The sequence below is a fragment of the Clinocottus analis genome, unplaced genomic scaffold, assembly GCF_023055335.1.
Source record: "Clinocottus analis isolate CAN_PGR_092001 unplaced genomic scaffold, fCliAna1.0.p SCAF_14, whole genome shotgun sequence".
Taxonomy (NCBI): Eukaryota; Metazoa; Chordata; class Actinopteri; order Perciformes; family Cottidae; genus Clinocottus; species Clinocottus analis.
The window spans coordinates 5461612-5483974 of record NW_027175865.1 but is presented as its reverse complement, the minus strand read 5'-3'; the positions used below and the strand labels follow the sequence as shown (position 1 = coordinate 5483974).

The 22363-nt window shown below is 40.9% G+C and overlaps 2 protein-coding genes across 7 annotated transcripts in view; both read left to right on the top strand.

The window, feature by feature from the left end:
* The window catches only part of celf3a (cugbp, Elav-like family member 3a), a 30139-nt gene extending 21986 nt beyond the window's left edge, over nucleotides 1–8153 (top strand). For 2 of the 5 annotated variants that reach the window (XM_068575923.1, XM_068575922.1), the window contains exons 10-17: nucleotides 64–207; nucleotides 1270–1414; nucleotides 2979–3125; nucleotides 3413–3472; nucleotides 4038–4142; nucleotides 4707–4850; nucleotides 5024–5156; nucleotides 7304–8153. In XM_068575923.1, the coding sequence (XP_068432024.1) occupies nucleotides 64–207; nucleotides 1270–1414; nucleotides 2979–3125; nucleotides 3413–3472; nucleotides 4038–4142; nucleotides 4707–4850; nucleotides 5024–5151 (873 nt within the window). In that variant the 3' untranslated portion in view covers nucleotides 5152–5156; nucleotides 7304–8153. Of the gene's footprint in view, nucleotides 1–63; nucleotides 247–1269; nucleotides 1415–2978; nucleotides 3126–3412; nucleotides 3473–4037; nucleotides 4143–4706; nucleotides 4851–5023; nucleotides 5157–5573; nucleotides 5674–7303 lie in introns of all 5 variants that reach the window. The other 3 variants (XM_068575921.1, XM_068575920.1, XR_011077444.1) reach the window with 2 other exon arrangements.
* A 1967-nt stretch (nucleotides 8154–10120) lies between these two features.
* On the top strand, nucleotides 10121–21642 carry cers2a (ceramide synthase 2a). 2 transcript variants are annotated; one of them, XM_068575862.1, is made up of 11 exons: nucleotides 10121–10505; nucleotides 14597–14770; nucleotides 14909–15026; nucleotides 15243–15361; nucleotides 16946–17003; nucleotides 17363–17413; nucleotides 17614–17706; nucleotides 18449–18577; nucleotides 18822–18928; nucleotides 19617–19770; nucleotides 19869–21642. In XM_068575862.1, the coding sequence occupies exons 2-11, from the start codon at nucleotides 14598–14600 to the stop codon at nucleotides 20013–20015; spliced, it is 1149 nt and encodes a 382-aa protein (XP_068431963.1). In that variant the 5' UTR covers nucleotides 10121–10505; nucleotide 14597; the 3' UTR covers nucleotides 20016–21642. The 2 variants fall into 2 exon arrangements, with proteins under 2 accessions (XP_068431963.1, XP_068431962.1); XM_068575861.1 differs by having other exon boundaries at nucleotides 10121–10515.
* The last annotated feature ends 721 nt before the right edge of the window (nucleotides 21643–22363 follow it).

Sequence of the window (22363 nt, the reverse complement as noted above, 5' to 3'; positions counted from 1 at the left end):
TGTCTTGGATCCCGAGACCACCACGATGCTCAGATGTGGTGAAATGTCTCGTTTCCTCGGCAGGGTGCCTCGTCCAGCCTGGTGGTGAAGTTTGCCGATTCAGAGAAGGAGCGAGGGCTCCGGCGGATGCAGCAGGTGGCCTCACAGCTGGGAGTCATCAGTCCCATGACCCTGCACCTCGGGGCCTACAATGCTTACACACAGGCTGTGAGTAACCCCACCCCCTACAACGCTTACGCGCAGGCTGTGAGTAACCCACATATAGATAGACACTTTTATTCAGAAACACACACTCTACCTGTCACGAGAACACTACCAGAGTGTTGCTCAGAGGTCTTATTTCGTAAACATCCACAATCAAACACAGAGAATTTCATTTTATATGTTCTTTGTGCCGACTGCTCGTCTGTGAAGAACAATGACACGATTTGAAGATTAGTGCTGTACTGCTACTGTTCTGGACAGTAACTCTACTCAGTGTGTTCCATGTGATTGTAATACAAGCGTTTTAATGTCTTACACGAAGATCTTACCAGGAAAGAGTTTGAGGAAAGCCACGTTACTGCTCTCTTTCTTAATTGACCGTTTACTGCAAATGGTTTCAGATTTGGCTCATTTACAGTCGCTCAATATGTGATGCTTAAGGAGGCCTGACGACGCTTTTCTTTTTTTACCTGTAATGGATGTGTTGATTTATTGTGACATTCTTTTGTTCAGGAAAAAAGTTAAACTAAAACCCCATATCAAATTGCTTTCTGAAAAGTGCAGGTTCACGTAAAACTGCGCAGGCAGGATTTAATATATATTCAATATACAATATTCCATATAATACCAATTCTAACCTGATTCAGCACATTGACTGAAGAATGAGAAAACAGAGCGAGTCACCAAGGACAATTTGCCTGTGTGTGTTATGTTGCAGAGACGAGGCCTTCAAATGTATTGACTCCTGATTGAGACTGGAGCCATTGCAATCTATTAAATATGCTCGACTTTTATGAGGATGCAATTGTAATCTACAGAAATCAAACAGGTGTTGAGCCTTTTCACAATTTATTGGATGGTTTTAAGTCTCCTGGGTTTGTGTCTCTACTTTACAAGCCTGAGATTACACTCGGGGAACACACACTCTAACTAACCCACACACAAACACTGTCAGATCCTTCACGTCATTCTCCTTCTTCTAAACACAGAAATACCCTGGATCCGTCTCTCCCTCCTCTCAATCACAACCCCCCTCCCCTCTCTCTCTCTGTCTCCGTCCTCCAGTTGATGCAGCAGCAGGCCTTGGTGGCGCAGTCGGCCTACCTCTCTCCTGTAGCCACCGTGGCGGCGGTTCAGATGCAGCAACTCGCCGCCCTCAACCCCAACAGCATCATTGCCACGCCGATCGCATCCATCACCCCCTCCTCAGGTAATGAGAGGCAGTGATGTCTGGCCCCGGCCGGCCCTGATTAGATTTCTGCCTGAAATATGAGAACAGCTACACAAGCAGAGGTGGACCGAAGAGGACAAAATAACAAACATCTATTTTGTTGTTTTTTCCCCTCCTTCCTCAGTCTGCCACGAGGTTAGCTTTTACATTTAATGTGGAAAAGAGCGTAAAAAGGTGTTTGAGTTTGAGTCCCTGCAGCCTGCAAATACTTGGATAGTCTGTGTTATATCCAGATTAACACTGGCTAGCCGAATGTTGATCTCAGAGTTTGAAAAGAACAACAACTCAGTAGTCAATTTAGAATGATATGAAACAACAGCAGCAACTTTTAACTAATGAAACAGTAAACAGCGAAGGTACAGACATTGATGTCCCCCTCCGGATGAGTTGTAATAACTTTGGTGATCCCTTAGCTAATTAATATAGTGCCATCATCAGGTCAAATCTTTAGTGTGTCCAATACTTTGATTCATGACCAAATACCTCGCTTTAGCCGTGTTTTAGCAAATGCTAGCATGTTGAACTAAGATGATGATCAGGGTAAACATCACACGCTCCCTGTGGAGTTTTCTTGTGCACAAGCAGAAGTTATATTTAAAATGGATGTTACTCACAAAACCTCCTCTCCTTTAAGTAAAAAAAAAGTCTTGAATGCATTTCCTTTCTTATAAAACATCTGATTGTTTGAAGAAGACACAGTTTTTTTTATCCTGCATTGTTTACATCCATGTTTACTAGCCTGCAGGTTTCTTCGGCCCCGCCTTCATTGGCAGATTGCTCTGTTTCTCTGTACTTCACAGCCACCTGTAGCTCGCAGGTGTGAATCCGTTGGCAGGAACACGTTTCACTTCTCTCGCGTGCGTCGTTAAAAAGAAATATGCTCCATAGCACTCGGATAGGTCAAGACCTCCACAGGGTACCTTTAACGTCAGCATGTAAGCCTCGTCATCGTGAGCAAACGAGCATGCTGATGCTCGCATTTAGCTCAAAGCACCGCTGTGCCGGAGTGCAGCCTCTCAGAGCCGCTGTGAACTCTTACTCTGGTGAAAGTTTTTCTTCATAAATGTTTACATTCTGATCATATTTTGTTTATCGTCGATACATAATAGGTTGCGCTATTATTATTCTGCACACACGGTATCTATTGCACACGGATCCGTCCTGGGAGAGAGATCCCTCCTCAGTTGCTCTTCCAAAGGTTTCTTTCATTTTTCTTCAGTTCAGTTTTGAAGCATTTTTTTTTTGGAGTCGATGGGTAGAAGGAACGAGGGTGCCACATGTCGAACAGATTGTAATGCACCTTGAAGCAAACGTGTGATTCGTGATATTATGCTGGATAAGTAGATTGACTTGCCAAGAAATGTAATAAATGACTAAAAGAAACAATCATCTGAAATGGAAATCAAATGATTGTTTTGTTGATTGACAAATCCATTAATTCCCAGCACACATCGCCTTTTTGTCTGCTTTTAATTCTGTATCCCTGCTGTTGATTGGACCGATTTGAATGAAAAGGAAAATTCCTTGAACGTGTCTCCTGCAGGTACCAGCACTCCTCCCTCCATGGCGGGCACACCTGTTCCCTCTCTGCCTCCACCGCTCACATTGAACAGCTACGCCTCGTTGCCAGGTCTGACCAACGGCCAATCAGCAACCGAACTGTACACCAATGGAGTTCATGCCTACCAAGGTACAGCCACGGCGTCCTTAACAGCAGCTCCACGAGAGAGTAAAGAACGACTGTGCTGCTGTGAAAATCATATTCCTCCACAGATTCGCAGGCTTCTGGTTTTTATGTGCAAGCACGAAGGTCTAATCAAGAGGAGATTAAATCAAAGCACTAAATGTTATTTGGAGCGTGATGATGTGCCCCAAATAGCATTCACGTTTTTTGTGTGTGTGTGTGTGTGTGTGTGTGTGTGTGTGTGTGTGTGTGTGTGTATATCAGTTGGTGACGATGTGTTTACTGTGCCACAGCTCAGAGTCCTGTCCTGGACCCGCTGCAGCAAGCGTATACGGGCATGCAGCACTACACAGGTGAGCCTCCCAGTGTGAACTGTGTTAGACGTGTTAATATACAGCGCCCTAAATTGTGCCATAAATTGCCATTTATTCATATGAATGTATCACTATGTACTTACTGCTGCTACTGTTAATAAGTTTGCATATAATGTTTTAAGTATCAATATTTGTAGGAGAAAATAAAAAACAAAATAATAAGCTTTTCATTTAAAGTTTGACAACCGGACGTGGGATTTAAATTCCTGGAAATCTCCTTCCAGTCTGTGGAATGCAAAACAGTTTTATGTAACATAATGGGATGCGGCTACATTACCTCTGCACTACCCAACACTGCATGTGTAAAGTACAAATTTACATCCAAAGTCAAAACATGCACATATATTACAAAATGTAAATACCTGCAGCCCTGTACGTGAGTCACACATCATAAACTAAATGCAAAGCATCTCCGGGTTTTAGCAAATCTGTAGGTGGGAATGCAGCTCTGTCAGATGTTGTTTTGAGGAGAAAGTGATTAGTTTGCCGTCTCCATCGTGCCTCACCGCTGCTCTCTGCTCACCTGTTCCTCCTCCCCCATCAGCCACCTACCCGGCTGCCTACAGCCTGGTGGGACAGCCGTTCCCCCACCAGCCCACACTGGTGGCTCAGCAGCCGCAGCAGCCGCAGCAGCTGCAGCAGCGAGAAGGTAAACTCAAAGAGCCGTACACAAATATTCAGGTCTCGGAGAAAACTTCCAGGGGCTTTTGCATGTTTTTGCCCATTTACCATAAATCACACACACAATGGCATTTTAGTATATCTGTTGGTTTTCATTCATGGTTTTAATGATATGAAAACGTTTTGGCAGACTTTTACAACTCATTTGAATTATGTAAATCACCACAGTGGAGATAAAGACTGCAACTGCTGATTATTTACATCATAGACCAATCTATACAGGATCATTTTGTTACTGACAAATCACCACAGGCCAACATCGACATCTTCAAATCTCTTTTTTTTGTCCGACGAAGAATCAAAAAGCCCCAAAGATATTTGGGAAATATGTCCAACTATTCCTTTAAAGCACTTTTGAGATAAAGGTTTTCAAGTCATGTGAAGCATCTCTGATCATCTAAGTACCAGACAAGTAAAGCGTGTTATTATCATCGCACATTGAGTTACTCGCACTTATTTAACACTGCAGTCCTCACTGACGGCCTCACGTGTCTTCTCGTGTCTGTGTCGTCGTGTCTCTATCTGTGTCCAGGTCCAGAGGGCTGCAACATCTTCATCTACCACCTGCCACAGGAGTTCACTGACTCTGAGATACTGCAGATGTTCCTTCCCTTCGGAAACGTCATCTCTGCAAAAGTGTTTGTGGACCGCGCCACCAACCAGAGTAAATGCTTTGGTGAGTCACTGAGACGGCCGTGGTCCCCTTACGTAAAGAAGAAGAAACACGTGCTTTCACATCATTTTAGCATCATCTACTTTTACCTTTTTCTTCCTCATAAATGATGCAGCTGTTGGCGAATGCTCGTGTTTGATTCCCTCATTCTGTTTCTTCTCCCCCCCCCCTCTCAGGTTTCGTGAGCTTTGACAACCCGTCCAGCGCGCAGACCGCCATCCAGGCCATGAACGGCTTCCAGATCGGCATGAAGAGACTGAAGGTGCAGCTGAAGAGGCCCAAGGATGCCAACAGGCCTTACTGAAGGAGGTGAGTTATTGTGTATTGACATACTCGAGGAGACGCGGGTGGGCTCACCGAGGGATTGATAGACAACTGAAAATGGGACTGGAAGTTTTAGAGACAGAGTAGATGTAATTGGGGGGCTCAGCTTAAATGGCTGTCTTTCATGTGGAACCGAAGAAGTCAATAACCCTACAGTAGATTAACTTTAATGAGGTGGCAGCGCTCATCAATTTGAAATGCATTGTGTGCTCAGTACGTCGAGGGACAGTTTGATTGAGAGTCTTTTACTGGGTTCAAATGTTCTGTCTAACCAGTGTTCTGTCGCAGGGTTGAATGCCAACTGCTGTCCGTCATTAATTTTTTGTTTTACTTTTCATTTATTGTTTTTGTGCTGTGCCATATGCCATTTTTCCCGAAAAAAAACATCACGCCACTCTCAAGATTGTCCTCGTCCGTACATATATCGTGGAGACGTGCGTCGCTATGGCTACGGTTGCCTAGCAACCGCTAAAAACCTCCCCCCCTTCCTTCTCACTGCGTTGTAAGTTAATTGGCCTGTGTTGGTTGCTGTGGCGATATTGCCTGTGATGGTTGCCATTAGCAAATTTTTATTTTTGGGCCGTTGCCTTGATTCACCATGCTCAAAACTGCATGGCGGGTTACTGTGGCGACCATGAACTGTGTTTGGTGCGTTGTGAGTCTCCTCTTATTATTTTGTCCTGGTTTTAATCCTTCAAACACTGATCAATAACTGTCACTTTACCTCAGCATCTGTAAGTAATTGATTATCATGACCAAGACCTCTAAAAGCTTCAATGCTAAGAGCTAAATTAGCCTGTTGTCCATCAAACATGGATATATTAGATTTTATTTCCCTTTTAGACTTTTTTGGTTTTTGATTAGTTTCTTTTTTGTCTGTCATGATTATCATTCTTACACATTCCCTCTGTTTAGTTGGTTGGTGTGGTAGTTTTCGGTGAGTGCGGGGTTTTTGTTTGGTTGTAACTCAATTCCAAGTGACTTTGTGCCTGAACTTTGTTGTTTTTTTTGTGAAATTGGAAATGTACTGAACGTGCCCCTGTACATGGTCGACAACATGTTTCTTTGTGTGTGAATGATGGTGACGCGTGTGAGTGTTTTGTATTGGCTAGATGTGAACAAAATATTTATGTGTGTGTGTGTGTGTGTGTGTGTGTGTGTGTGTGTGTGTGTGTGTGTGTTGTACCAACTGAGACACTAACCTTACTCTAGAAGGTTTTGGGTAAAGCTGTTTGGTTCCTGTGACACGTGCTGCTGGCTGAGGAACTGTAATCCTCCGTAGGATTTCTGGGACTCTAAAACCATGCTATGCAACACCAAAAGCTACTCGTAGTGTTATAGTATTCAAAAGGTGCATCCAAAAATATCCCCTTGGCATTTCTAATAACCAAAAACACACAAAGTGGCTTGTGCACAGGGTTTCTGCAGTCTTCTAACCACGTTTAAAAAGGTTGTATATTGATTATCAGAAAATAATCAGAATTATAATTTATAGAAATCTAAGAAGGTTTAAACAAAGTTTGAGAGTTAATGACTACTTGTTGAGGATTTTTTTTTCTTTGTCAATATTTATAAGCTACAGATGATTTACATTTGTTGTTCAATAGTTTTATTTAGATGAACTGGCATTAATAAGGTCTTAAAATGTCACAAATAGATTGTTCTGGTACCTGCAGATGCCCTGTTTGCAGCAACCTGCATCACAAATCTCGTGGATGATTTGAATACTCTTACCTCTCTGAGAAACTACAGTTTGGTGAACATGGTTCTGAATATCATTAGAATAAATGTAAAATGAGCTCCAACTGTTTTCTAAAAATTTGGAGGTTAGAGTTATCCCCGCCAGAATTCCTGCTGTGCATGTTCTGAATTTATTTGCCTGCCAAAAGAGAGGACAAACTATTTTCTAAGAACGTGCATATACTTGCAGCAGTATGACTATCACTATTTGAGTTGCATGGACACGAGTTGATTAACGAGATTCCCCTGAGGCATCAGTACAAGCAGTGTGTATTGCAGACACCATTCCACTTCCAAAGTCTTAAATGTATGTGTTTGATGTGTGTGATTTGGTTTAAAAATGCTCTCTGCTTTTTGTCCCTTTTCTCTCTCCTCTTCTTCTTTGCATTCAGGAAAACCTAAGAGTTCAATCAAGAAAACCACTTGGGATGTCCCAGCCTTTTTTGGTTGTTTGACCAACCGTATAGCACAGGAGCAACACTTCACAAAAAGCAGTATCACGTGTATGCGCTTTCAAAAACAACAAACGACAGCAGTAATATCAGCGACAAAATACATCTACAGAATCCGCATCCGCAATATCAGAAGTGCTCCAGATTTCCTATCATTCCACAGCTGGATTCATTTATATTATGTACATACTCTATTGTCAGCAACAAGATCTACATGTTAAGAAAAAGCATATCAATGATGTTATTCTTCTGAACAGGGTTCTACTGTATAGTGTGATTTGTGGTCTACGGCATTAACAGAAAGCCAGTCTACCCAGTCGGAGGCGAAAAGAAAATACTATTCTGTATTATTACCATTGGTAATATTGTTATGTAGAGTTAGTTTTATTATTTATACGTAAATTAAAAACATGGGGTAATTAAACTGGAAGATATTTGAATTTCCTCTCGCTGTACATACCTTTGTTTAAAAATGGAGTTTAAGGACTTCACAAGTTAAGATTCTCTGCTGCCACTACTTTTCAAATTAACAAAGCTGAAGGAATGGCTGGGAATTTTTCTATCTTGATTTTTTACGTTTAATTTATTTGGTAATCAATTTGATGAGGGTGGGGCGGGTTCGGGGGGTATGTGACAATTTCTTTTTTTAATTTAAGAAGAAGAAAAAAAGAGGATTTCTGTGGTCTTCAAGACAATGAACACACTTATTATAGAGTTTTTAATTGCATAAATGTACCTATGGAAGTAAAAAAAAAACAATAACATAATGTTTCTTTATTTATTCTCTACAATCGCTGTTTTAAAACATATATCTTTAAAAGAAAATAAAGTACAATTTAGAATTAAAATGTGTGTCTGTTTAACTGTTCACATCATGCGATTTACCAAAAAAAATCCCATTTTTCCTCTGCATGATGAATCAGAAAATGATGGGATAGATTAAGGTTGTGTCAATGTTTGGGTGTTAGCTCATTTATGAGCTATCCAGGGGAGTTTGCTGCTCTCTATAGGCCTGAGGAAGTATTGAGCCGAGTGGAAAACATCTGGCCTCCTGTGTTGGTTGCATGAGAGAGACTGTTACCTGCTGGACCAACCTTACCGAGGACCAGGAAGAACGTTATTTTTGCTGCATTTTAAGTTCAGTATAATTACAAGTCCGTACACAATCGCCATTATAATTGCACACAATTATGTTAAATAATTGATAACCCAACCTCAGCCATGAGTTATTTACGACACCGCAGGCATAACTATCCAGGTCAGGTATGGAAAGGAGGGAAAAGGCTGAGAGGTGTGTGAGTAACCACATTCGGGGCGTGCTCAGTCCGTCTGCCGCGGCTCTTTGGTTTGGGTCCGACGCGTCCAAACAAGTCTCGGCCTCGATGGCAAGCCTAAAGGTATGAAGGGTGATTAATGCCATAAACGCATACCAGAATGAAGAAGGGGAATCTGTTATCTGATCAGAAAAACTGCTGCAAAAGACTGTAGCTTGACGATTTACTATTATTTACTATTAAGCAGCGCTTTAATATATATATATATATATATATATATATATATATATATATATATATATATATATATATATATATATATATTGTTACTGCATTGCCTATTTCCTGTTCACCCGGCTGCCATATGGAAAACAGTCGAGTCAAAACTATGCAGTGGCCGGAGTCTGGATGTAGTGGAGTATTGTCAACCTGAGCAGAGCATGAAGTGTCCCTCTCCTGTGTGTGTTGTGATCCGAGGGGGAGCATCTGCATTCATTGTTTATACAGCCAAGCTGATCAGGCGTGCTTTTAGTGCATGTTAGTGCGTGTGAGCGTGCCCCAAAGATTACACAGTGGTTACAGCTGATAACGCCGTCCTGGCAGACAGAGTTGCTGCAGAAGCATTGCTGTTGTTTGCACTGTTAGCATCGTTAGCTGAGAGCCACTGGCTCAGCCCACGCTATGTTGAGAGCGGTTGAGAGACAATCGCCCTGCCAATTTTGCATACTGCAGTTGTAATGTGTAGGTTAGGTCAAATACTAAGACACTCTTCATGTGGATATGACCGTACAACAAAGTCCAGTAGAGCAAGAAAAAGACACAAAGAACAGAGCATGCACACAATTGGAACGGTGGGAAATGCCACATGTTTAAGACACTTGTGTTATTGTTGTTATTTATTACATTGCAAGTCGACCTTATAAAACCACAATGATGATGATGAAAACTAAAAGAATAACAATAAGTAGAATACGCCTCAAAAGTTGTTACATTCAATTTGAGAGAACAGAGCAGTGCATTGGTTAAGTAGGCCACCTAGGTGGCAACAGGTCTGATGAAAGGCTCTAGATGGCACCAAGGACATGTTCATGTAATAATCATAATCATCCCATTTTTTTGGAAAAGATACCCTGTATAAATACATGTGAACTTACGTTGGTGGCCTACTTAACCAAAGCACTCCTCTCTGTTCCCTCAAATTTAATGTAACAACTTTTATTCTACTTGACTACAGTTTGGTTATTTCTTCAGGGACATTCAGGTAAATGATAGGCAACTATGTTAATGAATACTTCCAATATACGTTACACATTTCTAGTGATTCATTTTTTTAATTACTAACTTGACTCTTTCCACTGGAGGACATGTGTTCCTCACCACCCTCCCTCTTGTGGCACTAACCACCTCTCATACAGAGTAAAGGTCCACGTCACTTTAGCCCCCTCCCCTCTCCTATCCTAACATACAACCGTGATAACCACTATATCCCACCAATTGAACTACCCGGCTGAACGGCAACACGCCGAGGCCCACGTTACTTTGGGAAGACGGGAAAGTGTCAAGTTAGACTCTTTTGTCCTCGGTGGACAGAAGAGTTTCCGGGAGAAAGTGCGACACTTTTTGTCAGTTTCTTTGAGAATGTTGCAAACCTGAGTTTGTTGAGGAGAAGAAGGAAGGAGAAGGGGTTGTCGCTCATTTAACGTAACGTTAACGTTCGACAAGTTGGAGTGTTTTTGTTTTTTTTTTATGTCCAGAACTAACGCTACATGAAACCCCCTCCGCGACAACAGGAACAGAGGACGAGCAGCTGCTGCAGACGAGAGGAGACATTTTAAAAGCGGCGACGTTACCTGCCCGGATACAGTGAGGTGAGGAGAGGTAAGCTGGCTGCACCGTTAGCTAGCGTTACACGGAGGACGTGTCAGTTATGGTCGGTAACGCTGCTTTAACTCAAGTCATGGACGCTGCGTTACGCTAAGGGGAGAGTCTCCCGCGGGAGGCGTTTACGTGGAAGTTTAATCAGAAGTGTAACGTTAGGCGTCAAACTTCGCTGACCTGTTCTTAACGGTAACCATCGGGTTCAACCGTCAGGAGACGTCAAACGGGACTCGTTCAAAGTTTAGCTCGCTAACGGGCCTTTTTCTCGGTGTCGGGTCTATTTGTTAAGCTACACCGCGACAACCGGAGGCCGTGAAAGCAGTCGAGACTAACAGAGCTCAATGATCGACCCCTGATGAAATGCAGAAGTGGTTTCCACCGGATAAACGGCCGTGTGTGCCTCGGTTGTGGTGCGAGTTGTGAATGCGCTAAAAAGTTTGTTAACGTATACTGCAGAGTTGCCCACTTTGTTATGTTATTACACGGGGAACGCTAAATAACGAGTATCCGTGTCTTTCCTGTGTGGGCGAAAACAAATGAAGCTTAAACGCGAGTGAGTTGACGATTGTTTTGACAGTGTTGGAGAAACTTTTGGAAAGCTCCATCTCAAGTCAGGCAGTCTGTTCCGCTATGTCCGGGAGACTCCCCATTTACGCCATTCATGCGCACTCTGCCACTCCCTGCAAGAGTTTACGCAAACTGCGCAGTGGGCTGTGTGGCTGACAAATTGGACACTTTAAGTGTGGACGACCCTGAAGTTTAAAAAAAAACAAGGGTCTGCGGCGTCATTGCAGCCTGAAGGACGTTGCCTGTCTGACATTGTTTTGGATATTCAATGCGAGTCATGCTTTTGTGTCTGCTGTAGTCAAGTCAGTCTTATCCTATTAAGATCCAAGGACTTTGAAGTCTGTACAACAGGAGGCATAATCCGTCCTTCAAGGTTTTATTGAGGAAGGAAAATAACCTCATAAAGATCCTCTTTATTTTAAGCACCATTCCGCTATTTTATACTCATGAAGTTCAGTAAAACTCTCTGATATGCGTGTCTGTGCCTCAGGGGAGAGCTTTCCAAACTCTGAAAATGGCAGACTTTGTCTATCTTGCCTGGGCTTGAGGCGGTAAAACTTTAAAGGTGTGTCTTGGAATTTGTTAAAGTTTTTTAAACCTGCGCAGTTTACATCTTCAAAATCACTTTTGCTCGTTCATAATTGCATAACTTGGTTCGCCCTCCCCTGCTCAAAACCACACATTCTACTATTTAACAGGAAACTGGGGAAGTAGAGAAGAAACGACCACAAAGTGTTGCAAGATGACATATTGTTGTATGCCAGCCGTGGTAGTTGGCATTATACTGGTTTCCTCGACAAAAAGTAAATCAGAATCTGTTTCATTAACCATGTGTGTTTAGTTATGCATTGAATTTGATTCCGGTTTCACATAGCTTTCATTGTACATATGTACAAATTATATACAATAAACAAACTCTGTGCACATAATCTGACCCTTATTTTTTAACTCTGTTTTATTTGTCCTTCAGCTCATTACACACAAAATGTTTTCTTTCAAAGTATAGTTATCAGTCAAAACATTGCTCACAGATGGACTGTAGATGCGTAGCAGTTAATATATTAACAGTCTTTCTCGTACAGAGTATGCTACATACTGCTGAGATTTGAGAAAATAAATGGGAATTAAGATTGTAATTTGAGTTTAGACAAAGTCACTCTTCTTGGTGCCTGTCTAAAAACTTCACTCAGACATTAAACCATCGGTGGCACAGTGCACTTTGGTCTCTCCAAACACTTTAATGGAAATGTGCATTCATTAGCTGAGTGGCGAGTAATGAAAACAGATAGAGGACAATGCAACAAACCAATTATTACAGCGTGCATTAATCTGTTCCCTAATACAATTTCCACATGTCTGATGTTTCGTTTCCAAGTGGAATAGCATAAATGTTCAGAAATTGCTTGTTTGTTTTTGTTATAAAATCCCAATTGTGATAATTTGAAGGCCTATACTAAACTGTATACACCAGTCTACTGGTCTTACTTAGTACTTAGTAGATATAATCAACAGATCTGTAAAACTTAAGTTTCTCAACAATCACACAAAAGCCCCAATTGTAAATCTTGTGCTTACCTGAGATTTTCTCAAAGGTTTCTTTGAAATTAATCATTCGCCATGAAAAAGCATAATACATGAGTTGTCGACCAAAGAATTTGGACCAAAACTATAGACTATAAGGGAAGCAGCCCTACTCATTTGTTACATGCCATACTAGAAGATATGTCAACATAGTTCACTCAATTAAATGGAAGTTTACTTTAGCTTGCAGCAGTTGCACCGGCTAAACCGCTGTTACCTGACCTGTTCTTCTGTAAACTATTGAAGAAATCGCACACCAGCAGGAGCAACTGTAAAACTCTTTCTGGCTGGTGCTGCGGAAATATCTAGGAACACAGGGATGTGTATTGTGTTTAACCTGTGCACACTTTACTTCTGGTTGCTTGTAACATTGCCAGTTTGAAAATCGTCAGCTGCTGTCACATGATTGTGTGCTTTTTCAGCTTGGATCAGCTCACACAAATGAGTACTTTGCATGTAAGAAGTGGGATGTACAACTGACGGCTTTTGCAGCCCCATGGTTGGTTTCCAGTTTCCACTATTAGACCGAAAAAACATTTCCGTTTGTTGACCCAAATCATATAGTTCACTTCAGGACTAATTAGAAAACTTGCACTCATTAACATATTTTAAAACAATTCACAAAAAAAAAACACATTCTCTTTGAAGCATTCAAAAGCGTTAACGCAATCTTTTGTCAGTGAAGCGTAATGATGGACACATAAAGTCAAGTTAGACATTTTTGTATGGAATATATGAGAGTGGTGACACACAGGAGGCAGCAGGTTCACCCACAACCCCACACTGATTAACTTTAAATGATAGGATAAGTTGAGATATCACCGCTATTGATCCCAAGTGAAACTCCTCTGCTGACAAAGGTAGTCTGCATAAGTTACTGGGCATTCACAGTTTGCTAAGAACGGGTTAAAGTCCACACTTGTGTCATTATGAAGAGATCTTCCAGGAAATGTGTGACAACCGGAATTCCCCTCTTAAATGATATGCCCCATAAAGACGGTCACACTAAAGACACAAAACTTTTACTGAAAAAAAGAAAAGAAAAGCAGTAATATGAGGTCATCTGCTCAAAATCAGCTGATCCGAGATTAATTAATGACTTAATGTATAATTGAGGAGTTGCCAGTGATTATATCATCACTCCTGGCATCTTAGGTTGTTTGATAGCAGATCCTGTTGGTCTTTCTGCACTATAATAACGTAGTACAAAAGTCCGCTAAGTTGAACTTGGGCACTGTGCGATAACATTTGCTAATTAGCACTATACCCAAAGTACAGCTAACAGATATTTTGTCATAAATGAAAGTATTGGGCAAACTTAAATTTTAACCTGATGATACAGAGTGTCTCAGAAATTAGAAATTATTTTTAAAAAAAAGACATCATCACAACTCAGACGTTATTGGGTGTTCAAAAAAACAGTCTGTTAAGTTCTAAGGCCTTCTGGCAGCTATTTACGGCTCACTATTACGGGTTTATTACATATGGAGTGATTTCAGACGCGTGTCGGAGTAAAGATGTCATCCAGTTGCAGTAATAGTTTTTCAAGGAATTTGAATTGGTGCCAAACTGCAGTCTGGGTTAGAGAGCCTAATAAAATGCTCATGGGTTATTGATTACATTGTGCGCAGCCTAGCCAAAAAAAAAACTTCATCATTCCTCTTCATCTGGAACAGGAAGTGCCCAGATACGGCGCCTGTTGCAAAAGCCCAGTGAGATTCATCACCGCTAATCAATACTCATTCCTCTCTGTTTCCTTTTCTTTCTCTCGGCCTATTGTCACAGCTGAGTGAGTGCTATATTTATCAAATGGAAAATCTGAATAGAGATCACCAAGCAGACAAAACCTTTTTATTACCGGTCTCAATTTCCTTCCACATAATAGAAAAAAAACACACAAATCCTTTTTTCCCTTTTTTGTTTCATCTTTTAGGATGTGGTCTCAGTTTAGTGAGAAGATATGGGCGGACTGGATTTGGTTTCCAGAAGGCCACGGCTGGGCTGACCTGACGGACCACGATGGTCAAGTTTTCCCTAAAACACAGGACCTGTGGGCTACTATACCCATCGCACTGTGCTTCCTGGTGTGCAGACAGATTTTTGAGAGGTGAGTCATCTCCAGCGGTGACTGTGTAGGGTTTTATCTGTGTCATTTGCCTGTTGATCTGACTATCCCTTTCTGATTTGCGTTTTCCATTCCTGACAAATGTGAGATGACGTTTAAGTGAGGTTTTTCTCTTTTCAGGGTGGTGGCGACTCCTCTCGCTTCCCTGTTGGGAGTGAGTGACAAGCCGCGTGTTCGTACTCCTCCAAATCCCGTCCTGGAGTCCTATTTCTGCAGCACATCAAAGCATCCAACACAGGTAATGATCCTGCATACGTTAGGAAGCCAGTACTGTTTCATACTCCTGTGGCAATAGCACAGCTTGAGCCTAACCATAGAACGCAGAGATGTTTGAGGTGTAAACGGATGAGAGAGCCAATATAAAAATAACCATAAATCTTCAGTGTTTTATAACTTCAAACATTAAAGACAGTACTGACTCTTTCTTTCCCCTTTGTCCTGCTTTTGCTGTCAGAGCTCCATAGAGAGTTTAAGCAAACAGACGGGCTGTCCAGAGCGACAGGTCCAGAGGTGGTTCAGGCGGCGGAGAAACCAGGACAGACCCTGCAAACTCAAAAAGTTTCGGGAAGCATGGTAGCTAAACATCCCCAGCCAGACATCAAATACACCTTCAACCCATTGTCTATCTTTTATTCTAATTTGTGTGCTTGTAAACGCCTGATTTTAAACCCTAAAGAAGATTTTCTTCTGTATGTATTTCATGATTTGTTTGGATTGAAAATGCACGAGACCGCGAACACTCAAGTCACAATGAAATGGGGTTTTCTGTCATTTAGTGCGTTTTAGGTTCTAACAAAAAATTTGCAGAGGTCATGACGATAGATGCTAATTTGGATTTAAATTTTTTCTTTATCCGATCAATACCCAACCCTAGTTGACGATCATTACCCGTTAACTGAGATTGGTGCCTAGAATGCAGGGGAGCTGTGGTCGATGCACTAGGCTGTCCCCAGTCAACCCGTCCGGCAGAATAAAGCAGCTTTGTTTTTCTTGCATCAATTAGTTGAGCTGGGAGGTTGTGAGCTGCGTGTCTATTTGGCAGACTCTTGTCAGGGTTTCCACAGCGCTTGGTTGGCTCGGTGTAACAGGCCCTAGTATACCTCCAGTCCGGACTATACCAAGGGTTAAAGGTCACTATTTTTACTATATATTGCGGCCTCGGCCAATTCATACCCCTCACGCCAGGTTATACCGCGATTATATCAGTAATGATACACAAGAATTACTTTATTTTTCAACATTTTATTGGGGGTTCAGCTTTGTCAAAACATAGACTTTTATTACTTCAACCAGAAAAACACTTCTTAGTAATGTTACAGATTCAAATAAAAACAAATACCCAAAACATAATGCATTTGTAATTTAATGTAATTAAAGTAATAATGCCCTGAAACTTCAAAGACTAGCCAGGACAGTTTATCCCTGAGGGATACTCTGGCCTGGGCCAAAGTATACCCAGGTTAAATCTTGGCGGGACTTAATTACACCGGCGTTAAAAAAATAAAAAAATAATAATAAAAATATATATATATATATATATATATATATATATATATATATATATATATATATATATATATATATATATATATATATATATATATATTAAGCATTATAGCATTATTGAGTCAGAATAATTTTTGGCGGTGAATGATTTAACCGTTAATTATTAACCATTGTCATAACTTGCCAGTTAGATTTCAGGGGTCATGAGGTTATAAGAGAACAAAGTAGACAAATATAATTCTGCAATGCAAAGGTCATACAATCTTATAAATAAACTTCTGGCAACACCTCAGTCGGTGAGGTGCAACTTTGTTTTCACAAAACACCTCCACACACTGCACCCAAAACAAACGCTGCAAAATATAAAATGCGTCTATCAAAGGGAGGTTTTTTTTTCCCTGGTGAAATTGATTATTTGGGGATCAATAAAGTAATTATCTATTGAATTGGATGTTCAAACTCCAGTGACACGTGGGCTGGAGATTACGTTTTTTATTTTGTCAGTGACATTTGATTTTAAAATGTTAGCCCGTTTTATATTTCCTTTTATGATTTACAATATCTGATGTCAAAGGTAAACTTCCAATTTTCCTCAGCTGTTTCCAATAACCCCAAATTTGATTTCTGAGATCGCTGTGCATTCTCTTACAGTTGGAGATTTACGTTTTACCTTCTTGCTTTCTTTGCTGGCCTGGCAGTCCTTATTGATGTGAGTACTGTGTCAGAATCTGGCACTCAAAGTTTTCACAATGAGCAAAAAAAATCACTACATGTGTCATTCTGTGAAATCTAACCATGTAATAGTCATACTCTAGTCATAACTTGAAACATATTAATAATTATTTTCCTGGCAACTTTTGTCTTCCTGACTTGTTGCTTCCTCTGAAACAGGAGTTGTTTGCTACATACAAACAAAAGTACAGAAATGTAGGAAGTTTATATGTAACTCAACCACAAAACACTTTGTTTCCCACTTTGTTCTTGTTTAGTGTTTGTGCTCGAGAGTGCTTGTGGTGTTTTGTGGGACACTTAAACCCTCATTAATAATAAGTGTCCGTTTCTCCTCAGAAACCATGGTTGTATGATATGAAGCAGATGTGGGATGGCTTCCCGAAAATGGTATGCCAGTCCAGTCTAATCTGGAACCTCTCATTTCATTAAGTTTAGATTTTAATATTCTCACATTTATATAAAATTGTAAACAAGGTGAGAGGGCATGTAACTTGTAGAAACATAATCTAGTTTACCAAATGACTTGACTATCTAATAGATACAATTATTGGTTGCATCATCAGCTTTTCTTTCCTGTTTTCTTTCAGCCACTGTTGCCTTCACAGTACTGGTACTACATGATCGAACTGGGCTTCTATGTCTCGCTGATTTTTAGTGTAGCATCGGATGTGAAACGTAAGGTAAGTGAGCTGCCTGTCCCGTGTTTGCATCCATAAAGTCCCTCAGAAACCTTCCATCAGGAGAGGTTGTTCTCAGAGTGCATGACTTTATGAGAATGACCTGCTGTGTATTTTGAGGTTTGGATATTGATTTCTCCATTAAAATGTCCAGAGTTTATGCTTTTTATTGAGTGGAGCTGTCAGCATTCTGGACATTATAGATGATGTTCAACGCCACTCATCCGTTCCGCTCTGTCGGTTTGGTAAAGGCGGAGTGAGCGAGCAACAAAACTGCGCTGTGGTGCGCTGTGAGTTAATGTGTGACGGGAGCTCTGGTGCAATCGCACTGTGGAGAGACAGAGGGATCGTTTTGTCCACAGGTCCCTGTTGTGACAGACCTTCAAGCCGCCACCTCTGTGCCAGCCCTTGTTTTGTAACTCCAGCTCACAAATGTGAGGAACTAATCTGTTAAAACCAAAACAGTAACTTAACAGTTTTCCTGAGATCCCCTGTGTTGAAATCAACCTCTAACGTGAGGATTTGCTTCCGTCTGTGGATTTAGTTTATTTTCATAGCTGTGAGGCCATATAATCTGCCATGTGCAGAGAGTTAATCATTTGTAAATCCAGTATCAATCAATCAGAACACACACTGTTGATCGGTGACCAATCTTTACTGCTCGATCAATAAGTGACCAAACATGTTGTATCATGTTGTCTTTAACCCATCTCTTTCTGTTACTCTCTTTTTTCTCTCTTTCCAGGATTTCAAAGAGCAGATAATTCACCATGTGGCCACAATTTCCCTTATAAGTTTCTCCTGGCTGGTCAACTACATCCGGGCAGGGACTTTGATCATGTTGGTGCATGATTCCTCCGACTATTTAATGGAGGTATGACGACACGCTAATATGGCAGAAAAAGGGCTGTTTTACTGATAATGGCCTGAATTAGATTATTTAGTCGACACAAATAAATAAATTGTTAGGTTTGTCACATGCAAATAACAGGTGATGTGTCTTTCATTTTAAATCTAATTTCAATCTTAGTAAACATCATAAAAGCGACTGATTTGCTGCCCTCTAGAGGCGAATATTGGAAAAGGTGAAACTCTGATCTCTCTGCCTTTCATTGCAGTCTGCCAAAATGTTCAACTATGCAGGTTGGAGGAAAACCTGCAACTTCATCTTCACCATGTTTGCTGCAGTTTTCATTGGCACTCGCCTCGTAATACTCCCCTTCTGGTAAGACTGATGTCACTGTGTTAGTCACTGAGTTTACTGTAAGAAGGGAAAGTGCAACATTGACACACATTTTTTTTTTAAAATTTGTATCCTGTGGCATTTTGCAATGTGTGGAAAAAAAAGGTGTTTATTCTTGACTCGGGTGGAAAGGCTGGGATATGTAAAGAGAAGATGTGATAAAGACTGATTGTGAATACATCTCACAAAACTATGATTTTCATCCCACATTTGTAAGATATAGCTATTTCCTGAATATAGTCCCAAATAGTGATATCTGCTTCAAACTGCTTTAAGAAGTTACACAACTAATATAATAATAATAACTATTATTATTACTATTTTCTGGTAATGACAACAATATTAAATAATACCATATGAAGGTTAACTCTATCACAACAGCAGCTCAAAGGAGACAAAATCATTGCGATAAAATGCTATTATGAGTTACATGTGCTCCATTTTATTGATCATGACTTGCTGAATATGTCCACGTACAGGTAGCTGATGGAAACACGCACTGATTCTTTTTGCAGAAATGTTGTGAATTTGCTTAAAGCTTGAGCAACAATTTAATGGAAACGTAACAACAGACACATTGTGTACAGTTCTGGCTCCTCTCAATGGGCTTTTGATGGGGACTGTAGGTGGCTCTGACTGGACTCTCTGTTCTGCCTTTGTCCTCGTACAGGATCATATACACAACGTGGGTGTACCCCCTGACCCTCTACCCCCCCTTCCTCGGCTTCTACTTCTTCAACGGGCTAATGCTCGTGCTGCAGGCTCTGCACATCTTCTGGGCGGTGCTCATCGTGCGCATGGTCATAAAGTTCCTGCCAGCAAACGTACGAACTGCCACTTTCAACTTTCCTCATCCCACCACACAGCACGTTCACCTCAAGGCAGCAGCTGTACAGATGTTCTGTCTTGTTTTACCCCACAGGACATTGTCGAGGACGAGCGGAGCGATAAAGACGAGACCGAGACGGAAGATGAGGACGGTGGTCTCGAGCAGAATGAAAAGTTTAAGAACGGCCATGTGCAGAACGGCCACACTCTCCTGAACAACAACCACAGTAAGACGGACTAATTGAACTGTAAGAGCTGGAGATGAGGCTGTGTGAGGCGTGACGATGGGCCCTCGCATGTGGCCCTCACCTGAAAGCCAAAGAATGGGAGCAGGGCATGTTGAAAAGGGCAACAGGCAGCAACACACACACACACACACACACAATTTTCTTTACCCTCCTTTCTGAAACCCCAGTAGTCCAAAGTGGATAATTTCCCTTCTCTGCGGGTTACATTAACTTTACTTGGGGGAGGAAGACTGTAGTGGAGAACCACAATGATCTGCTTACCACCTAAGCAGCAGAGGGGTTATCTCATTACACACACCTTCTCCTCTTTTCTCACCTCCTTTGCTTCATGCTAAGATTTTGTGCTATTGACCGAGTTGTCACATGCCAAATCTAGCTTTATGTTTTGTCCATGGGAGTGTTTTAAAGAGACGCTGTGGTTAGGACGGTCACGCCCTTCCTGCACAGTTAATTAAAACTCTCCCGAGTATTACTGCCCTTAAACCTGACTGATTTTGAGTCTGAATAACCACACTGAAGTCAGTGACATGGTGAGGAAAGGCAAGGGGATGTCTTTTTATGGACCTTAAGCTGATTAAAATCTATTTTCTGAAGTATCGGTTGATAACAAATTTGTGCGATTCAGTTATTGCAGCTGCCAGTTTGTCACTTCGTTTTTTCTAAATTTGATTTGTTTCCATGTTTAAAACAAAAATAATCGGAGGTAAATAATGTTTTTAACAGTCTGAAAAATGAGCGATGAGGTGCTACATCTGCATCGTGTGTCGAAATGTGCCTTGAGTGGAAGTCTTGAATTCTTCTGCATTTTTTTTTTTTTTTTTTTTTGGAAAGCAAAATGCGCAGAGATTATTTTAAATGTTTTGTTTGTTTAATATTGTTTTAGTTGTATGATTTTGTTTTATTTGTTTTCAGTTCAGTCATTGGTTTAAATTTGGGAGCAATTTGTTTGAGTGTCCCAAACACATCAGTAACTGTTTATGAATTCTTTTGTGCTGAAAGAGTCAATAGCATTTCCATTCAGTGTTGTTTTTCTCATCCATCCAAAGATGCACTTTATGGTTCCCTCTATAGACCAGCCGTGGCTAAATATCTTGTGAACAAGCTTAGTCATAGAGTTTGATGTCACTTCAAACCAGGTTGCCTTTTTAGTTTAGAGGGTATGATTTAAATTTTGTTCATATTTATTCATGTCATCATCCTCCCAAGATCTTCCTCTTCGCTAGTGTTTTGGTACATTTTGTAAAAAGACAAAAACATGTTTAATGAAATTTAAGTCAAGAGGTAAAAATGAAACACCAAAGTATGGTTTACATTTTGTACTACCGTGTCATTTGCAAGTGCCTACATCATTTCAAGTGTTGATTGTAAAAAAAAAAAAAAAAAAATGTTATTTCTCTCCCATTTGTCTTTATTTCTGCTGTCTTTGTGCCCCATCACCACCAACACTCCTGCACTGTAACGCTCTGGGCCTCTAACGCTCCTCCTGCCTCGGCTCACGACAACCAATCACCTGCAGCTCCCTCTGAAGAGCTTTGCTACAGGAGTGGTTTTAATCTGCATTGTGTTGCTGGGATGTAAAATCATAATGACAATGATGATAAAGATAATTGTGGATAACTATCCTGTCTTTTACTTTTTTTCCCTCCTTTTTTCCATCAAAATTGGAAATTATCATTTAACTCATTATTGGGGCTTCAGGAACTAATAAGAAAACAAAAGAATAAAGGAAGAAAAAAGTATATTCCCTTGGCTTTGATTTGTTTTGACTGAACAAAGTCTCAATGATATTTAAAAAAAAATATGATTGAAAAAAAGAAATAACTGGAACCAGATTAAGTTCATATAGATGACTAAAATAGTGAATTGGTCATTAGAATAGTTTCCCACAAATTCTATGTCAATTAACTAATGTATTACATCTTTCTAGCAATTAACCTTTTAAAACCAGAAAAGCTCATAATGCAGTTATAAAGTAGCCTCTTGTTTTTTTATCCCTCTAGTGCTGCCTGTTAGCAAACCTTTAGAGAAAGGAACTGCTGAACGTGCCTCTCGTTGGAGATGCTCTGTCACTGCGGAAGTGGAGCAGACTCCGTCTGGCACGAGCAGCATCCATCAGTCACAGCTTCCGCTGGTGTAGAGTGGCCCCTGAAGGCACCGTGGAGCTACAGTATCAGGTGGCACAGTGTGGTGACACACGCCGCGCGGCACCGGGCTGGCACACTTTTGGGAGTCCCACCATTGCCAAAACACATCTCCAATGTTTTTATAATCATCCTGAGTGGAAGCGTTGGTCTTCATCCAGCTTGAAAGTTTGAGTGAGTTGATCAACTTCTTTTTTTCC

What these genes read in the sequence shown, in the direction of transcription:
- cers2a (XM_068575862.1), top strand. Translation starts at nt 14,598, where the DNA reads ATGTGGTCTCAGTTTAGTGAGAAGATATGGGCGGACTGGATTTGGTTT. An exon ending in CATCGGATGTGAAACGTAAG is followed by an intron (nt 17,707 to 18,448) that starts GTAAGTGAGCTG and finishes CTCTCTTTCCAG; the next exon opens with GATTTCAAAGAGCAGATAAT. An exon ending in CTCGTAATACTCCCCTTCTG is followed by an intron (nt 18,929 to 19,616) that starts GTAAGACTGATG and finishes GTCCTCGTACAG; the next exon opens with GATCATATACACAACGTGGG.